The 19,964-nt window shown below is 34.5% G+C and overlaps 2 protein-coding genes across 2 annotated transcripts; one reads left to right on the top strand and one right to left on the bottom strand.

Annotated features, from left to right (window-relative positions):
• Nucleotides 1-9,679: 9,679 nt before the first annotated feature.
• LOC131632128 (NDR1/HIN1-like protein 13) lies at nucleotides 9,680-10,707 on the top strand. The gene has a single exon (XM_058902904.1). The coding sequence runs from the start codon at nucleotides 9,805-9,807 to the stop codon at nucleotides 10,591-10,593; it is 789 nt and encodes a 262-aa protein (XP_058758887.1). The 5' UTR covers nucleotides 9,680-9,804; the 3' UTR covers nucleotides 10,594-10,707.
• A 7,525-nt stretch (nucleotides 10,708-18,232) lies between these two features.
• On the bottom strand, nucleotides 18,233-19,125 carry LOC131632139 (zinc finger CCCH domain-containing protein 30-like). Its single transcript, XM_058902913.1, has 2 exons — nucleotides 18,958-19,125; nucleotides 18,233-18,825 (listed from the first exon to the last, which is right to left on the bottom strand). Exons 1-2 carry the CDS (start codon nucleotides 19,006-19,008, stop codon nucleotides 18,508-18,510), a joined length of 369 nt encoding a protein of 122 aa, XP_058758896.1. The 5' UTR covers nucleotides 19,009-19,125; the 3' UTR covers nucleotides 18,233-18,507.
• Nucleotides 19,126-19,964: the final 839 nt, after the last annotated feature.

Genomic DNA, 19,964 nt, shown 5'->3' with positions numbered 1-19,964 from the left:
TGACTAAACAAAAATCATCTTTATCATTCTAAGCACCATAAGTGGCACAGCCCAGGGCTTATAATGAAAAGATTTCAAACAAAAAACAAACAGATGTATGTGATGATATAGATTAGATACATCAAACATTGAGATGACATTTGTCTCTTATCCTTTGCTTCCACTAGCATAAGTGGGAACTACGATTGCTCTGACTTTCTCAACATCCCTTTGAGAATACGTAGGCACAAGGTCTCATTCCTTGGCGAGCAAAACTTCTCCCTCAAACCATTCAAACCTTAGCACCCGTAGACCCCGAGCTACAGATGCTCTGATTCCCTCTAAGGGATATGTATGCAGAAGATTGCGATGATCTTTGCGAGCATAATCAAACAAACACCTTAGGTCCCACCTATCGCACAACAGAACCTCCCCAATAGCATAGAATGAAATACACAGAAAAACATAACAAAAAAAACCTATAGAGTACTATAGATACGTTGGATGCTAATACCTTCCCTTCGTATAACCAACCCTCTTACCCAAGATCTCCCCCCCACTTTTGCATTGCTTTTAATTTTGTGTTATTTGCTTTGCATATCTTTTAAGGTTATTGCAACTTTTTTCCTTTTCCTGCTTTGGAAATAATAAAAAGTTTGGTCGTGACAAAAAAACAAAAATCATTTTCTTGAGCACTCGAGCCCAAAGAAGGCATCAGGTGTCTCATCCCGATTTTTTCACGCGACAGAGTGGAGACGTCCATCTCCCACTCTCATTTCCACGTCCATGCCACGTCACGAAGAGGAGACGTCCGTCTCCAACCGTCCCTAAAAGTTCTCCACTTGAGACGCACGTTTCAAGTCTGTTTCCCAATTCTCCTGAAGAAGTGGAGACGTGCGTTTCCCAATTCCAAGTCAAAAAGTTGCTATTTTCCAGGAACGAAACTGCAGACCCTCAGCTATAAAAGGAGGCTAATACTTCAGTCTTCCGGATCCGGATTTTTGCTAACGAAGTGCTGCCAAATTTATTTTCCAAGCATTAATTTCTTCTCTGCATTTTATTTCACTGCTTCTTTTTCTCACAACAATTTCTACACCGGAGATCGTTGTGAACCTTTCATAGATCTAACCTTACGTTAGATTTAGTTTTTATTTTCCTTGCCTTTAATTTTACGCCCAATAATATTTGAAGAACGATCCAGCCAACCTGTGGCGGAGGTTCGAGTACTTCAAGATTCAGATTTATTTCAGATTTATTTCATTCAGGTTTATTATTTACTGCTTTATATTATTTAATTGCATGATATATTGTATGCCTTTTAATACGCCTTTTATTATAAACCGATCAAATTTATGCATGTTTAACCGTATCAATATGTCTGGCTAATTAATTAAGATATCGGTATGTAAAGTAAGTTAACCGTGGGATCCGAAATAAGTTGGCTTAATTATGTTTTATTAACTATCACTTGTTTTTGATTTAATGTCTAATTTAATTAATAGAGTCTTAAAATCAATAGAGCGAGAGTTTGAAGTTTTAAGGCCGACAAAGGTTAAAGTCAATAGAGCGAGAGTTTGAGATCTTTAACTAGATAGTAGACATAAGGCATTAGTTTTAAGGACGGCGAAAGCGTATTAAAACTAATTAGAAATTATTTACTTTCAAAAAGTGTTTTTAAACCCGACGTGGGATGGCGAAAGCGTACGTTAGGGAATACTAGCATGAGCCGAGTCAATAGAGCGAGAGTTTGAGACTAGGGGATTTAAGTAGATAACGACTTCATAAAGCGAGCATTTTATTAACTATGTTATTTTCAAAAAGCTTTTCTAAATCTAATGGGATGGCGAGAGCGTACATTACGAGTTAGGATAGTAGTCTAAATCAACAGAGCGAGAGTTTGAGAGGAGGACTTTTAAACAACAGAATTAATAAAGATTTTTAATAGAATAAGAACCATAAGCCAATGGACCTTCAGATCACCTAAGTTAAACGAAATACATACTGATATCCGTTTATTATTATATTTCTTAGACTTCACAATTCACCTTTCCCTTAGAAACAATCAATATATTAGTAGCCTTAGCTTTACATAGTAACCTTAGATAACGGTAGATCGATTCATACTCCCTGTGGATTTGATATCTTTTAAAACTACACGACAGTGCACTTGCAGTTATCAGATTTATAGACACGTAAAGTCGCGATCAAGGACAATGTTACACGAGCTTAAGAAATGTGCAAGACTATGTTAAAGGATTAAGAAAACATGCCAAATGTAATTTTCATCCATCACAACACCGTATTCATCAATTTGGTTGAAACGATGTTTCCTATATCATATGTTTTACTTTGTAAGTATCACATAACCAAAAATGTGAGAAATCAACTAAAACCCGCGGTAGGCACCAAATAAATCAAATGTGAAGATGGGAAAATGGTCCACCATGGCATGGTCTTAGAAATGATAATGGATGCCTTAAATGGTATACTAAGTTCTTCCTCCGAAGATTTATATAATGAATTTGTAAATTTCCTAAAATATGGTGTGCTGAGAGTTCTGAGATTTGGTTCCCAAGAGAATAGATGTTGGACTAGATTGTTAGACTACGACAACTTATCTAGAGGGGGTGAATTGATCCCCAATCCAAAATAGCCAATTAAAAATATTAGGTATTTAAAAGCTTATTCGAAAAGATGCAAGCAGAAGATTTTAATATAGATAAAAATAATAGTCTAAACAAACCTAGTTATTGGAACTCGGATATGCACAAGCCATATGAAATTAAAACAATAATAAGAACAATCAACACAAGTCTATCTCAATTAACTGTTTACCACAAATCACAACGGTTACCTATTTTCAATAAAATTATTGATAAAACGAAAACTAGCAATTTGTCGAACACTTGGTGTGCAATCTAATTTTTAGAATTTTTCCTTTGAGTTGCGTTGATATGAAAACCACTTATAATCAAAGTGATTATAAGCAAACCGACACACCAACTTAAACAAAACAATTGTAGAAAAATTCTTACGAGTCGATCGATCAAACAATGCTATTCGACAAATTGCGTAATGAAAACAAAAACTAGCATTTTATCGAGCACTTTGTGTGCGATCAATTTTTCGGATTTTTCCTTTAAGCTTTGTCAATATGCAAAATAGCTTACAATCATAGTGATTGTAAGATAATCAACAAAGCAATTTTCAACTTTAATGATCAAGGAAAATATCTATACGATTTAATCTATCAAACAACACATTTAACAAATTGTATCTAGAAATTAACTAAAATTAAGGGAGAAAAAGATAGAGAGCGACAAATAAATCCATGTTGTTCAATGCTTTGAATTAATAAAATTAGTCTTATAGGAGGCATCCAACCCAAGAAAGGAAACTCAATACTTTGAATTAGTAATACTAGTCTTATAGGAACAATAAATCCATGTTGTTAAATGCCTCTTCCTAATCCTAGTGACTATATATTTAATATTAACAAATGGACTTACTAAAAATAATCTCAATTCAAGGCCATTTTATTAATACTACCGATGATGCTTCATTCTACACTCCCCTTAAATATGAGAAGCCTCTCACTTTCACTCAAACACTAGTCCCAAATGTTTAGACAATTACAATATAATTGAAAATACGAAACAATCATCCCACACCTATACTTTGTTCTCAAGCTCATAAAATTAGTATCTTGGAACAAAGTTTTACAACTCAACTAACAAACTAAACTTTATGCCTTAAGATATGAATGGGGACGCTAGAGTGATGTACAAAGATAACACAAACAAAGACTCAAAATAAAATTCCTAACACAAGGAATGTTTAAAACTTGCACACCTCAAACGTGAGGTTTGAGTATCCTTAAATAGCAATCCAATTATGAGCTTTTCCAATGGGCATTAGCATTTGTGTTTTTATCCATAATTATAGGAGATATAGTTGGATTTGATTTGCTCCAAAAAAGTCTCCAACAAAATATATGATTTATTATTTATTCAAATTCAAATTTAAATCTCCATTTAAATTAATTTGATCTTCTAACACCTGGAAAACAAATCACACAAACACATTGCTAAACAATAGCTACAAACCTGATTGAAATCTAATCATAAAACTTCCACCTAACAACATCCATCATGGTCTGTTGACAAGGGTCAAATGTTGCACTACATACATGCTGGAACATCGTGTTCCATATGTTGCATCAGAACATCCAAATTAGCTCTTTTCATATGAATCTTCCTTGTAGATTTAATCTTGGATTAAATCAATCTTCCCTCTAAGAAAATCTTCTTTGACTAAATCAAACCCAAATATTTTCCAAATTAATTTGGATTAATAAAATTCTTCCAACAGTAATGTTGTGCATCTTCTGAAGGGATTAACACCAAGACAAATCTGAAGGAAATGTTCTTAGAGACAAACACAATCATGCTTAGAATTCTTCATGAAATATAGCTAATAGACTTAGGCCATATATTAGAACACATGCTGGAACATCTTGTTCCATATGTTGCATTTCCACATATTACATCTTATACATAAGTTGTTTTACCTGATGAAGCCAATCAACAGAGTGGATTTATGTGCTTGCAGGTAATAAAGATCAACATCTGGATTTTTGATGAATAAAATGCATGAGGATCTATATGTGCTTGTACAAGAGAACTCAAGATCAAAGTTCCTATACAATCAGATACTATATAGCAAGAGTCTTGAAGCCTGTTTGGAGAAAGGCGTGAAAGCTCATTGAGTCTTGACTATTGATCTGTTTAAGTGAATCGAGTATTGAAAAGATAAAGGTAGTATCTTAAGAGTACTAAGGCAACTCTCTCTCTCTCTCTCTCTCACACACATACACACACACACACACACACACACTAAAACCCTTTTTCTGAAACATGTTTTATCAAAAGAAAACATTCAAAAAATGCCTTGAAATTATGCCATATAACTTAGGAGTTGTGGAAATGGCTAGAGGGAAAATTTTGTCTTATCTAATCAATTAGGACTTTGATCTTATTGATTATATCTATGCAAACTTACGCCTAATACATTTTGATAAAACCTTAAAGATAGGCAACGAATCTGTTGGAACAAGTTTGGTTCGTCAACTAATCCTTGATGTTTTGATGATAACAAATACATTTGTATGAAGAACAATTTTGTACTCTAACGGTTTGTTTAAGTGTGCGAATTTTACTCATAGATTATGGACTCTAAGTATGCAATATATGGACTCTGGACAAGTGAAGTTTTGGATTTTGAATAAAGCAACTCTGGACTCTGGGAAATCAAACGCACTCTGAACCTTTGAAGAAATAAGTGTTTAAAACGACAAATATGTTTCTACAAAGCATTAAGTCTTCTATTGAATGGAGATTATCCAGATCGATAACGATATCTCAAGACTCGACGTTTCTCATAACACATAATACTTGCTCTGATCAAGCTTCATATCAATCTATCAAAAGCATCTGACTCAAGCAGTTAGAAGCATCTGACCAAGGTTCATCAAAATCTGATTGGCAAGCCAGATATCATATTGCAAATGATATCTAACTCTAGGCCACACCCTGAGTAGAAGTTATCCACCTCCATATCATCATCTTCGCCTATTTTGGCTTGCCACTTTCTCCTCATTCACTAGTGTCAGATGCTCAAATGCTACTGTCTTTTTGACCAGATTGGTCTTTGTTAGTAGCTCAAATGCTACTGTCTTTTTCTAGAACTTCCATCCTCTCGAGCGGCCTTCTTTTTCCTCTAGTGTCTCCTCCACTAAGTCCTTGTCATGGGATTTTTACCCATGTAGTTTTGTGATACATAAAACTACTTCTTTGAAACTTGTGAGTTATCCCTATACGAGGAACCAACATCGATATTGAGTATTTTCCATTTCCTCCCATCAACAACTGGATTTCTTATAAGTCTCAGCCATTTCTTAGGTGACACATTATCAATACGAACATACGTCCTAGTTTTGAACTTCTTCGTATCTCCCTTCTTGTCGAGGGAAATTTCCTCAGGTTTGTCCTATCGGACAAACTTCTTTGCTAGGTAAGGGTTAACCCTCTCCAACTCTCTTACAACTTCTTTGTCAGATACATTACTGCATCTGGGGCACAACATAAAATCTTAATCTTTTAACCTGCATCAATTCAAAAATTTAATAAGTTCTTCTTTAGCTTTAGGATAAACCATTGCTGTCTGATTTTCATAGTTTGACTGGTAGTCTTTGGCCCCAGCTTCGTCAACAGTGTCGACCATCATCACTTCCATTGGCTCGACAAAGAGAGCTTCCTCAATTTCGGTTTCAACATCTTCTTCAGGCCTTGGTTTCTGCTTGTCGGCAAATTTGAGCCTACCATCCTTGAGAGCATTTTGCACCAGATCCTTGAAAAGGGCACATTGAGAAGTTTTATGACCCAAAAAGTTATGAAATTTACAAAAACTTATTTTCTTCCTTTGTTCTAATGGTGGGGTTTTAGCCCCTTTAGGAACAATAATTTTCCCATAAGAAAGTAACAAGTCAAATATTTCGTCACACTTAGTGACGTCAAAGGTATACATTTTAGAAACAATTTTTTTTCGTTTTTTGGTTCGACGAGATTTTTCCCATTCGACGAGTTTAGAAACTTGTATATGTAAGGGGATCCTGACTTCAATTCTGCCACATTGATCTCATTTTCTTCTACGCACTCATAATCCGAGTCAGACGAATTTCTTGAGGTGTCGACCTCGACGTATTTTCTTTTTACTGAACTTAGAGGTTCTGGCCTTCTCAGCCTTCATTCGTTTGACATGTCAAACTCTATTGGCCAATTGAGCCATTTCTCTTAGGTATTGGATATCTAATTTCAGCCCTATTTCGCCTTACACTAGCCAGTTTTTTGAGATTAAACTTTAACATATCCCATGTAAAACTGTTCGTGGAAGGCTTTCTCCTCATTGTTGGCTAAATCACCAGCCTCGATTTGATACCTGGATATGTGTTCGACGGTGGATACACTAGCATCACCCGCGAACTTGGTAAATTTTGGGACTTTCCAATCCCTGGGCAATTTGGCCTGCCCCATGTATTCGGACAAAGGTGACACAAAATTTGGTTTGGGGTGGCCAACATTAAGGCCATTATGGGCCAGAATCTGTTCGATCATATTGGTGATATTATTTTCCCCCTAATATTATCTTTTTGGGATTGTTAGATAATTTGGTTAGCATGGTCGTCTTGTTGGACCAAGACCACCTTTGGGATGTTTGGCTCCTGGTTGTTCTCGACAACCCTTGCTTCTGCATAAACAAAACACAAGTCATAAAGGAATATACTGGAAAATAAAAAGAGAATAATACTTGTTTACTTATATAGGTGGGAAGGTGCCCGCCACCTCCCTGCCACATATTAATTACTTCCTGGAAGTCTATAACTTCGAACTGCTATAAGAAGTGAACAATCATTTTCTCCTCAAAGGACAGGAATGCTCGGTTATAGTCTATACCTATCGTCGGGGCATCTATCCAGGATGATTGAAAGACGGGGGGCGCCATCAGTACCCAAGATTCCAAGAGAATTCTCTTTCCCCCTCATCTTGACAAACTTATCTTTCCAATATTTATAGTTTTTGGAGCGAGAGGTAAAAAACCCTTTGTCGTTCGATTGCTCAAGACTACCCAACTACATTTCATTGATTTGGTAACAAAGAAGGAGAAAAAGATCCTTGTAGTCGGGTTGATGTATAACCCCTCACAAACTATCTCAAAAGCACTAACATAGTCTCAGCTGTTAGAAAACAGTTTAAAAGTAGAGAGACATTGAGGACCCTGAGAATCTCTGTGGAAAAATCAGAAAGAGGAAAAAAGACTCCCATGCCTTAATAAAGGGAGGATAAAAATAGAGATATGACAAAGGGGGTCGGAGGAGACAGGCGAAGTCACCCTCTCTGATGGTAGACAAATCTCTAGGATGACCTGATCCTCATCCCTTGAGGAAGAAACATCAACTTTCGACTGAAAGACATGGATTTGTTCCTCGGAAATGTAAGTGGAGATAAAGTCGCCAATGCCTTTGGAAACGCGGAGGAGAAAGACATTTTGTTCTTGAGAAAATAGTTGAACAAAGCAAAGTCACTACCACTGCCGCGATTACAAGAAAGGAACTACCTATCTAGAGTTCCTATTCCTAACACAGAGGCACCTTTTCCAAACAAATATCCTAAAATCTATTACAAGAAATAAGGAAAGATGAAGAAATTAGTACCTAAGAGGAAGTTGAAAGCTTCACAAGGATGACGAGAGGAAATGGCTCGGTTAAAATTGCAGAAAATAAAACACAATGCGAAAAGAAAACCCTTTTATAGGACAACTCTCTCAGTCCCCTCAGGGTTTTATGAATCCCTGAACGCTACTTACACGTGTCGTCAATGTTTGAAGTTTTCGAAGAGTAGGCCATCATTGATGATTAAATGAAGAAAAACACATCCATAAGGTGATTGATTGATATCCCGGGCTATAATACCTCAATTAAGTAGGGGACACTTGGAGGCTGACTCATCGGGCATAAATTATAACCGAAGGACTTACCTGCTCTTTTGCACGCCATCGGATGAGGGGCTCGCCCATCACTGAGGGACCCGCCCATAAAGGAAACCGTTCTCAGTCAAGGGAATTCTCAATAGGGCGAGGGGCGTATTTCGAAGAGGGGAGAACAGTTTGTGAACACTTTTCCCTTAAAGAAAAGTCCTCGTACTTGAGGGATCATGTAGTGTTATATTTGGCAAAATCCTAGATTAAGGCGCCCCCGCCCCATAACTGTGCAGTCTTTGTGGAATCTAAGGGACTCGCTTCCGGGGCTCCTCAAATGTGAGAGTCAAGTAAAAGGAAGTCACCACTTACTCCTAGAAGATAGGTGGTCAATAACCTCCCTTAGTAAGAGGGGCGGTTAAGACCACGTGAATTGATAAAAACCCTAGGTCTTACATACCCGTATAAATACATCACCCTTAAAGGGGACAAATGATGCACTATAAAAGAGCACCACGCTTCAGGTAACCATAACCCACAATTATTTTAACCATCTGCCTGCAATCAAGTAGCGTTGACCACCAACAGAGTCTCTCACCTTAAGTGAGTTGATCCCTTAAATAGCCTAAAAAACCACCGCACAGGGCTTATCGCCGCCGTGGGCAAGCCTTCACTACTAAAACATGTTATACACCTACTAAGATCTCTGAATTTCTATACCCTTGCAAGGAGAACAAACACACCTGTATTTTTTGACCTGTACAAAACTAAGAGGTCAAATACTATTTCAAATACTATACCCTTGCCGTCAAGATGATGGATGGCAAAATTTAGGGATGAATTTTTTAAAATATTTTAAATAATTAAAAATAAAAAGGTAATATATTTGTATGAATCATGAGCATTTATTAAAAATATTGGCTAATATAGTTTTAAGTTTGTTAGTTGTTGTAGTGGTTACTTATTATTACAATTACAACCATATCAATTACACTAAGCACAAAATGGACACAATTATTTTCACATACTAACCTAATAGATTATTTAATTCATAAAATAAATCATGTGAATACTTGTTAACAATCTCTAATTAGCTATTCCTTTCAAATCAAAAAACCAACATAATAACACAATGCTTCGTTGTGTTTTAATTTCCAAGCTGTCACAACCCTAATATCTCATTCCACATCGCATTGTTCCCCAACCAACTTCTATTCCCATCCATGCATTCGTTCAAGTTGAAGCTGCGTCATTCACACTACGCGTGCACGTAGCCAATTCAAACGAGTGCCCATGGCAGGGCAGCGGGCCTCACAAATCAACAACGGCATCATCACCACCACCGACATCATTGTCGACAACGATGTTCTCTCACCGCCACCATCATTGCCACCACCACCAGGCCGTGCCCGCTATGACAACATGTACATCGTTCAATTCCCAAAAGATCAAGTCTACCGTGTTCCACCCAGCGAGAATGCATTGATCGTTGAACGTTACCGTAACGTTCCAAAAACCACCGATGTAACAAGTCGAAATTTTTGTTGCTGTTGTTCCCTTCGTTTCTGGCTCACAATTGCTATAATCCTCGTTACAATCTTTGCCATTGTTGGAATAGCCATAGCCATCTTGTTCTTCATTTTCAACCCATCCGGACCCACTTTCGCTGTCAACCATATGGATTTCAAAAACGTTACCGGGCCACCGGATTATGAAATATCTTTGAGGGCAAAGAACCCTAATCACAGGTTGGGAATGATTTACGAAAGTTCCGAGGTTTCTTTGATTTACGAGGACATTGAGGTTGGCACAGGAAAATTTCCAATCTTGTTGGAACAAGGGAGACATGCTATGACACAGTTTAAGGTTGATGTAACGGGAAAGCGCCCATTACCCAAGAAAATGAAGACCACAGGCTTGGATTTTGAATTGGATACGAATCTTTGTGTGAGGATTACGGCTTTGAAACTGAGCACGTGGATTATGAACGCTAATGTTGTTTGTAAGTTTAAGGTTAACAACCTTGGGAGCGATACGAGAATCTTGTCGCAACAATGTGACACAAATTTCAGACAATATTGATGGTTTAATTGTTAGGGTATATGGGGTTTGGGATCAATGTGTTATTGTTGAAAAAGTTATTTGATGATGAGAAAATAAATATATACATGGTAGAAACATCAGTTACACTATAAATTGATGATCTCTTTTGATCTTATTCTCTTCTAAAGTTTTAGAATTTTACTTGGATTTTAATTAGTGCTCATAATTTGTTATTCACTAGCTAGATAGTCTTTTATTATTGATTTCTTTCAATTGTGTTGATTTATAAGTGCAAATGAATGTTCTAGTTCTAGCATGTGCATTTTTTTAATTTAAAAGTGCAAATGAAGATTAATCAATAGGATTTTTTTTTTGAGTAATGAAAGGATATATACATCGATTATTAATTTGGGTGTAATGAGGAGAATTAGAAAGCAATCACTGGAATTTCTGCACAGATTAACATCTTGGATGCAAGGTTGGAATGGATCCTGTCCTTTTGCTAAGTTTCCATAAGACAAAATAAAAGTGAGAACGAGATATGGTTTAGAAAAATGAAGAAATAAAGAAAAATGAGAACAAAAATACTTTCTATTAGATACATAATTAGTATTTTACTTTTTGGGCTATTGATAGTTTATTGGGCTTGATGGTATTTTGTTTTGTAAGTCCATTATGTTTGTATACAGGTCAAGGCCTTTTTGCAATGTGGATTAATAATAATATTCTTCTGCATCCTTTTCAATTTTCCTTCTCCCGTCATGGGTCATCTTCTTACTTGTTTAGCTGAGTTCAGTGATGGAGCCAAAAGTTTTAGGCAGTCTGGGTAAAAATTTTATGCCATTGATTATTCATCTGTTTTAATTTTCACACCCTATTTTTACTAATTTCCCCCTAATTTTGCCACTGGTTTTGTCTAAAAATCCGCTATTAAGTTGGGGGAGTACAAAGAAAATAGGGGTTGAGCCAGGGCTCGTGTCCGGGCTCGCTGGGCCTTGGAACCGCCCCTGGCTGAGCTATGACCGTAATATGGTATCAGTAGTATATAGAACTTTTCATTCTCCTTCTTCTTCATCGTTTCCTCCTTTCATTCATTTATGGCATTAGAAGAAGAATCTGATGATCAAACCACCCCAAAGAACTATGCAAATCCCAAGAACGACCAAATTGATCCTTTCTTAAACCTTAGAAATCCCTATTATCTCCATCTTTGTGAAAATCCAAGCGCCACCATCGTCGCACCACCTTTAGATGACAACAACTATCAATAATGGAGCAAATTTACGCGGCGCACTTTGACATTCAAGAACAAGCTCTCCTTCATCAATGACACTCTTCTCAAATCTGCGCCCTCTATTCCAAATTTTAAGCTTTGGGATCGTGCGAATAGTATGGTTCTTTCTTGGATCAATCATACCCTTTCACCACACATTGCTCAGAGCACAATTTGCTTTGATTTCACGTTCTATCTCTAGGAAGATCTTCGATTTCACTAAAGGCAATCACTTTCGTTTCTCTGATCTTCTCTGTAATTTACATCCCATTCAACAAGTTGATAGATCTTTATCCACCTATTTCACCGATCTCAAGATTCTTTAGGATGAATTAGAAGATTTACGACCAACCCATTCTTGCACATGCACAACCCCTTGTACCTGTGAATGTGATTTGTCCAAAGTTGTGCGCAATTTCAAACACATGGAATACATCACCTGTTTCTTGTAGGGTCTAAATGATAACTATCTTCTTTGTCCTTTCGATAGTTTCCACCTCCTCTTCTCGAGGATTCAGAGGATCTATCTTCGACCTTGTGATAGTTCGACCAAGGCTTCTTGCCCTGAGTTTTGTCGAATCTGCCTTTGAATTTGTTGGAACCACCATTCTTTTTCCATGACTGAGCCTGCAAAGCTTGTATCGAATCTTGAACTCCCTTCCTTTTGACAATCCTAATCTCACGCGCCTCCAACGAACCAACCAAATCTTCCAATTTTAGGATTTCAAGTTGATTGGATTCTTGAATAGCTACAATAACGTGATCAAAGTGAGAGGTCAACGTACGCATTACCTTATCAACTATCATTTTATCAGTTAGGGTTTCACCACAATCCTTCATGAGATGGGCGAGTTTGTGCACCTTCGACACATACTCTGCAACCTTTTCGTCTTCTCTCATCGACAACAATTCATATTGTCGACGCAAGATCTGCAATTTTACAACCTTGACTTTCTCACCTCCTTTATAATATTTGACAAGAATATCCCATGCCTCCTTTGCTGATTCAGCATGAGAGATTCTATCGAAATTTACAGAATCGCTCGTCGGCTGAATGCAATAGGCAGCCTTGCAATCCTTCCTCTTGGCTTCGTTGTGGCCTATTTTCTGAGCGTCAGATGCATTTGCAGCCAGCGCAGGAACGCCATTCGTAACCACTTCTAGGGTTTCATGAAAGCCAAATAGGGATTGCATCTGTTTTCTCCATCGAATCCAACTTTTGCCGTCAAGCATTGGAAGCGAATTCAGAGTTTCATTAGTGCCATTCATCTTTGCAGCGATTGATTCACGTTCCCTGAACATACGACCTCTGACGTGAAATTCTCAAGAACAATAACCGAAAGCTCTGGATACCAATTTGTTAGTGCGTGAGGCACTTTTAGTGAGGAGAGAATAATGAGAGAATAAAGAAATAAGAATTATATTAATGAATTGAATTTTACAAATAATAATACAAACTATGACTATTTATATACAATATTGATTGGGCTTGAACCTGATTGGGCTTGGACTTACACAACTTAGATTATATTTGATATTATTAGATTTTATTATATTTGATATTATATTAATATTTTATCAATCCCAATAATATCTCAATATTTTTTAGAGACCAACCTTTGACATATAATTGAGTGATTATTGTGGTAAACATTAGAATGCACGTGAGAATGTGTAGAGTGCACGTGAGAATGTGAAAAAAAATATGAGTATGTATAATGGCTAAAGCAAGTCTCTCTAAAAGAATTATTTTGATTGAAATCTTTATTAACGAGACATTGCAGATTATAAAAGAGTGTAAAAAAAACTAGTTAACAATTTAGTGAATCCAATGTTTCTAAACAAAATATTTTGAAAAATATTTTAAAAATTAAATTTTAAGAATTTCAAAACATAAATGTGTTGCAACAATCGTTAGTTGGTTTAGTTGTGATTGACGTTGGACTTGATAGTGAGAACTACGATTCGATCTCCCACAATTGTGATCGGGGAGGAGTTGGAACCACTAAATGCTAGAACCGACCTCAGATGATAAACCAAAAAAATTGAAATTTTAAAAAAATTTGATGTTTTCGAAAATCTAAAGAAAATGTATTGTTTTTACATGTGAGAGAGAAAAATTTGAATATCAAGGAATGTTTGTGGGTTGGAATCAATTTTGAGGAGTATGAATTAAGATTTCGGTAGATTGTAGACTTCTTGGACTACTTTTTTTTTTTTTTTTAATATTTGAGTTCTATAAGCCCAATTTATTTTTTACTAAAATACTGTCAGCCCTATTGAAAGGTGCAATCTCAAAATTCCAAACTGATGAACTATAAAATTTCCTCACTTATTGCTTATAAGCAATTTAGTCTTTGACCCTAAAAAAACACTTTAGCTTTTACCATTAATCAGCAGATTTAACATTTTTGAAACGTAACAGTATTATCATAATATATAATAAAAAAGATAACATACTAGTTATTGTGGACATGGACAGTATTTTGAGCAGAATACACTAGTTTTTGTTAGATATTAAAGAAGAGAATACAACTATTTTTGAAAAGGTGAAAACGAATAAAGATTCAAAGTGCAACAACAGTGGTATCGGTTTCAAGAACACGTATCAATGTATCATTCCAAAACGAAACATAAAAAGTAGTAATGTAGCAAAAAAATGAAAATGAAAATGAAACACATAACACCCTCTGTCACATTATGAATCACTCCTAATATTTCCACTCTCATTCAGGAGTTATCTATTTACAAGAAATTGGATATTTAAAGAGTAAGCCATTTAAATATAGCATTTGGTAGAAATCACTATAAACTTTTAGATTTCTCTTAGATACATTATGCATGAAAATATTAAAATGTTTGAAGAATTTAGAATTGATATGATACTAAATAATTTAAAAACATTCACCAATATTGAATAAAGTTGTTAAAAAAATTTAAGAATTGAATTGCACTGTCGAACCAAACCGAATTGAAGTTAAAATAATTAAACTGTTATGTTTGGTTAGTGAACCAAACCTTTATGCACAAACAATTTTAGAACCGAACCAAACCAAAATTGAAAAATGAAAAATGTTTAAAATAAGTTAATTTTTTTTATAAAAATTAAAAAATAGCTTAACGCTTCGGTTCGGAAAAAATTATCTTCTAACGGTTTGGAATTTCGAAACGGTATACTAAAGCAATAATATTTTTGGTTCAGTTTGTTCTTAATAAATTGAAACGGTTTGGTTCAGTTTGAGAAAGTTTTTACTATAATTCGGTTCGGTTCAATTTTTTTCAAGAACTGCACTATAAAGAACCATAATATTGAGAGGTCGGTGACTTAAGCGTAATTAGTATTTTGTAATTGATCATAAAAAAAACTGAATGTCATTTAATATAACCCTAATTAGACGGTTCCTATAGCCTTATTTCTATACAACTTTCTAAAACTATTTTATATTAAGAGAATTGATATTTGTACACACAAACTAACATCTACACCGTATTTCAATACGGTTTTGTTTTATTAAATTTATAAAAACATTTTTTTTATTATTTTAATTTAAACCTTCCACCAAATCATTGTTGATATGATACGGTGTATGTACCGTGTTACTTTTATGGGTCTACATATAGCATTGCTGTTATATTAATTATCAATTATTTACATATTAACTATGGAAACAGAACTATATTGAGCGTAGTTATATTACCTACCTACTCTTTCAAACAAAATTAACTATTTCTAAAATTTTTTCCTTATATTATTAACTCACTCCAATAATTTTTATAAGCTATAGATAACATCACTCAATCATCAACTATTTTTATGGGACTTAATAAAAGAAAGTTTCACCGCTCTCACGTATACTTCATCTCTTAATACAGCTAAAAAAAGAATTGAAAAAAATAAACAGGAAATTTCAAAGTTAACATGCAGAAGGAAGAAAAAAAATAGCAAATTGGTATGAATCTTGAAAGCAAGAATTACAAGAAAAAAATTACTAACATTGTTTATAACCATTTTCGATTAAAAAAAATTAAAAGTTAAATTACTCATTGAAATACTATCATTATTTACAACCACCATCCAAGATCTCTGAAAAACAATTAAAATAAAAATCACTCTTTACAATATTACCTATAGTGTCATTTTTGCATTTCTTCTACAACATCTTTGTAGTAAATAGCAATGCTCGAAAAAAATAAAAATAAAGTTAGAGATTATATATGTGAGAGTGTAAAAAAAACTAATCTGTTGATACTTGAGCAAATTCAATGTTTTTCAACAATTTTTTTTGATAATGTCTTAAGAGCTATTTACACATCCCTCTGAAACATCTTAAGCACATCTTTCTTCTACATTGTATTTGGGATTTAAATTATATTTCATATTTTCTATTGTCTTAATACAACCATGGAAGTAACTTGTGTTGTATCTTTTAATCACCTATCTCTAAATTTATATATAAAAAAAAACTAATCACATTTCCTTTGTACAAGTAGTATGTACCGTATGAGTGAAAGTCGGTTTAGCCAAAATTTTGAAAAAGTTAAAATTTAAAATTTTCAAAACGTAAATGTACTCCAACTAACTTAATTAAAAATTTTAATATGTTCGAAAATTTAAAGAAAAATTATTTATTTTTACAAGTTTGAGAAACAGATTGAATTTCAAGGAATTTTTGTTGGTTGAGTCAACTTTAGGGGGGTATGAACTAAGATTTCTTTAGCTTATAGATTCCTGGACTCTTTTTTCTTTTAACTAGTAACAAACCCGTGCGTTTGCACGGGTTGGATTCTGGTACGGGACGCGCATTTGTTTCAAATGTATATTTTTTATTAGAAAAATATTTTATACCTATAAAAATATAATAATTGAATAAATAGAAAAAAGTATGGTACCCGTGAAAAATAATAATTAAATGTATAGAAAAATGTTTGGTACTTGTGAAAAAATAATAATAATTCAATGCATAGAAAAAATTTCGGTACATGTGAAAAAATATTATTAAATGTGTAGAAAAATGTTTGGTTTTCGTAAAAAAATAATAATTGAATGTTTAAAAAATGTCTGGTACCCGTGAAAGAATAATAATTGAATGTATAGAAAAATGACTGGTACCCATGAAAAAATAATAATTAAATGTATAAAAAAATATCCGGTACCTATGAATGTATAGAAAAATCAACCATGATATTTTGGTCCTCGTATTTTAAATTAATTTTCATGCATCATTTTATTTTTATTCAAAAAATAAAGAATAAGTTAAAGTCTAAGTCAAATTTAATCTTGTGGTCAATTTGCTTTTATTTCATTTATTTGGCCAAATTTTGATTTTTTTTTAATTTTTAACTCAATAATCATTATCAAATTAATTTGTTTTTGTTTCCAACTTATTTGTAAGTAATAACGTTTTTTTAAGTCTTAAGCAAATTCCAAACATTTTTAAATTATTTCAAGCCTTTTCCAATTTCAAGTATGTGACCCTTGTTTAGAGCATTTTTAAACTATGTGAAGCCATATTCTCAAGTCCAACTTAAGCCAAGTTGGAGCCATTTGATTTTTAATCCACGATGTCATAATTTCTCAGGACCACATTTGTATCAGATCACGTTTTACACCAGTACAGTATAACAACATTTTCAATTTCAACATTTCAAAAATCACAATTGAAATTTCATTTTGATTCAAACATCCAAATTACAATTACAAACAAAATCAAACTCTAACCAATTTCACTCACAATCCATCTCAATCCTCACCACACTTTTGAAATTGTCAAAGGGCAAGATTTCTACAAAATATAATCACACTAATTCTAACAAAATGTCCTTCCAAACTCAAATTTTCAGTTTACAATTTCAAACAACAAACACACTTTTGTATTTGAGTCTAACAAAAAATTACATAGGAAATCAATCCCAACCTTCCATTACAAATCATCAAATGATAGAATGGAATGTCTGTGCCTAGCTATGCAGACAAAACAAATCATTTATGCAAGAAAAAAGTATCCTTGAGTAACATTACGTTTGAAGATTGGCCAACGATCTTTAAAACCAATGACCTATCTTTTTATGGATAATTATGGTTTGAACTAATATGTTGATAAACATGATTTAGTGCATGTCTAATTTTAGCACTTTGATTATTCCAATAGTGTACTCTTTCTCAGCAATTTCTTTGCTCTAAAACCAAAAGTAGAGGGAATCTGTTTATTGATTTACCAAGAATCCATGTTTCCTCCGACAGACACAGTACCTGGTCTTATGACAGTGCATGGTAAAGCCCAATATCAAAAACATCCATTCTAATAACAGTATTTATCCTAGCATTATTCTTACTGAAGCTCACAACAATTTTTAATAGGATTCAATGTATTAGTGCTAGTATAGTCCACCAAGCAAAGAAAAATATTATCTTCTGATCAACTTTTAAATTTTTTCACAAGCAACAAATTTAAAAATAAAGATTAAGAGTTTTCCCGTGTGTGTTCATACGCATTTGCAGACACTCAAAAAGGCCACATTAGATGTCGATCTGAAAAGAATGTCATTAAAGTTTTTCATCCAATGAGTAATAGATTAACCAACTCAAAAGTCAAATAGACTTGGGATGAAAAAGACAACAAATATTTCTAGACTACCATATGCAAAATAATGACAACTATGTTTATAGCTAAATGTGGAGCCTAAGTAGCAGCAACCATCAAAGGAGTCCTTCGCTCATTCAACATTTGCTTCGATACCTTCCTTCGACCAGACCACAATCCAATCTCGTCAACCGACGTAGCATCAAACTCAATCAACCGTTTGAACCCCTCAACGTCCTTATTAGCAGCAAGGTCAAGTAAGCTCACAAAAGAATATTCAATGCCAACAGTTAAGTGATTAAGGGCGTGGTTTCCTGGTTGAGAATTGTTTGTCAAAACTGGAGATAGAGAAGGAGACGGCGCTGGCTTTAACCGCTCCAACTCACAACACATCATTTTCATTTGTAGCATCTTTATCTGAAGAATAAATAAACCACAACAAACCCATTAAAGCCAAACCTTCATAAACACACATGCAAAATTACATTAAAGAAAAAAGCATAACAATGAAAAACACAATGAAGAAAAAGAAGAAGAATCTTAACATACTTCAGATTCAAAAGCACGTTTTTGTTCACATACAACATCACCCAACTCCATGGAACCAACAGACCTTTGGAAAAACTAAAACGTCACTTTGAGGTAAAAGAACATCACCCAACTCGATGGAACCAACAGGCCTTTGCAATACTAAGTACAATGATTTCACTGACTCAAAAACCTTGCATCAGAAATGGTCGGGAGAAGTTAAAAAATTATTCAGGGAAAAATTAATAAACAGGAAGCTGTATTGAAATGGAGTTTTACCTGGTGTAACATAATTTACAAGTGAGAGGTCACCAAACAATCATCCATGGTAGCCTTTCAACTTAACATAGTGCTCAAATCTAGTATGCAATTTATATTTTCTTCAGGAAAGTCAAGTGATCTTATCACACATTGTGAGAAAGTCCAAAGAGGTACTTCAATGCCACAACTCTGTCAAAAATCAAACTAACCAAGAAACTGTCAATTTATTCTGCTAGATTGCTCCCCAACCAATAATATAAGGAGAGAGTGCAGAGAAGTTTTCAAGTAAATCACAGCCTTCTTTTCAACATAGAAACTTGTGATGTCAAGAGAGAATGCTATGAAGGGCTCTTCATTCTGTGAAGGTGGTAGGATTGATATCCATCTCAATTGATGCCCACCAGTTTGAGTAACATTTGGTCACAAGAATCAAGTAACTGATAAATATGAAAACAATGGTCAAGATGCTTAGCACAAAAATTGCAAATATAGGCCAAGAGGATTGTGACATTTGAAAAATGAAAACTATGAGTGTTAGATATGAGATTGTTTTGTTTCTTAGCAATGAGAAGGAAGAATGAAAGTAGCGTCTCAAATACCACAGTTGCAACACCGAAACCGAAACACAAGATGTCAAGCGACATTAAGTTGAGCCAAGCAACTCTGCCATTTCTTGCACATCACATACATATAAACTCAAATAAGATCCAATTCACAATAAAACAATCACAAACGCATTACAACTAATAGAAAAAACCAATAGACCT

The sequence above is a fragment of the Vicia villosa genome, unplaced genomic scaffold (assembly GCF_029867415.1).
Source record: "Vicia villosa cultivar HV-30 ecotype Madison, WI unplaced genomic scaffold, Vvil1.0 ctg.000910F_1_1, whole genome shotgun sequence".
NCBI classification, from domain to species: domain Eukaryota; kingdom Viridiplantae; phylum Streptophyta; class Magnoliopsida; order Fabales; family Fabaceae; genus Vicia; species Vicia villosa.
Note: the sequence above shows the minus strand (reverse complement) of the source record. Positions and strands in the feature narration are given on the sequence as shown.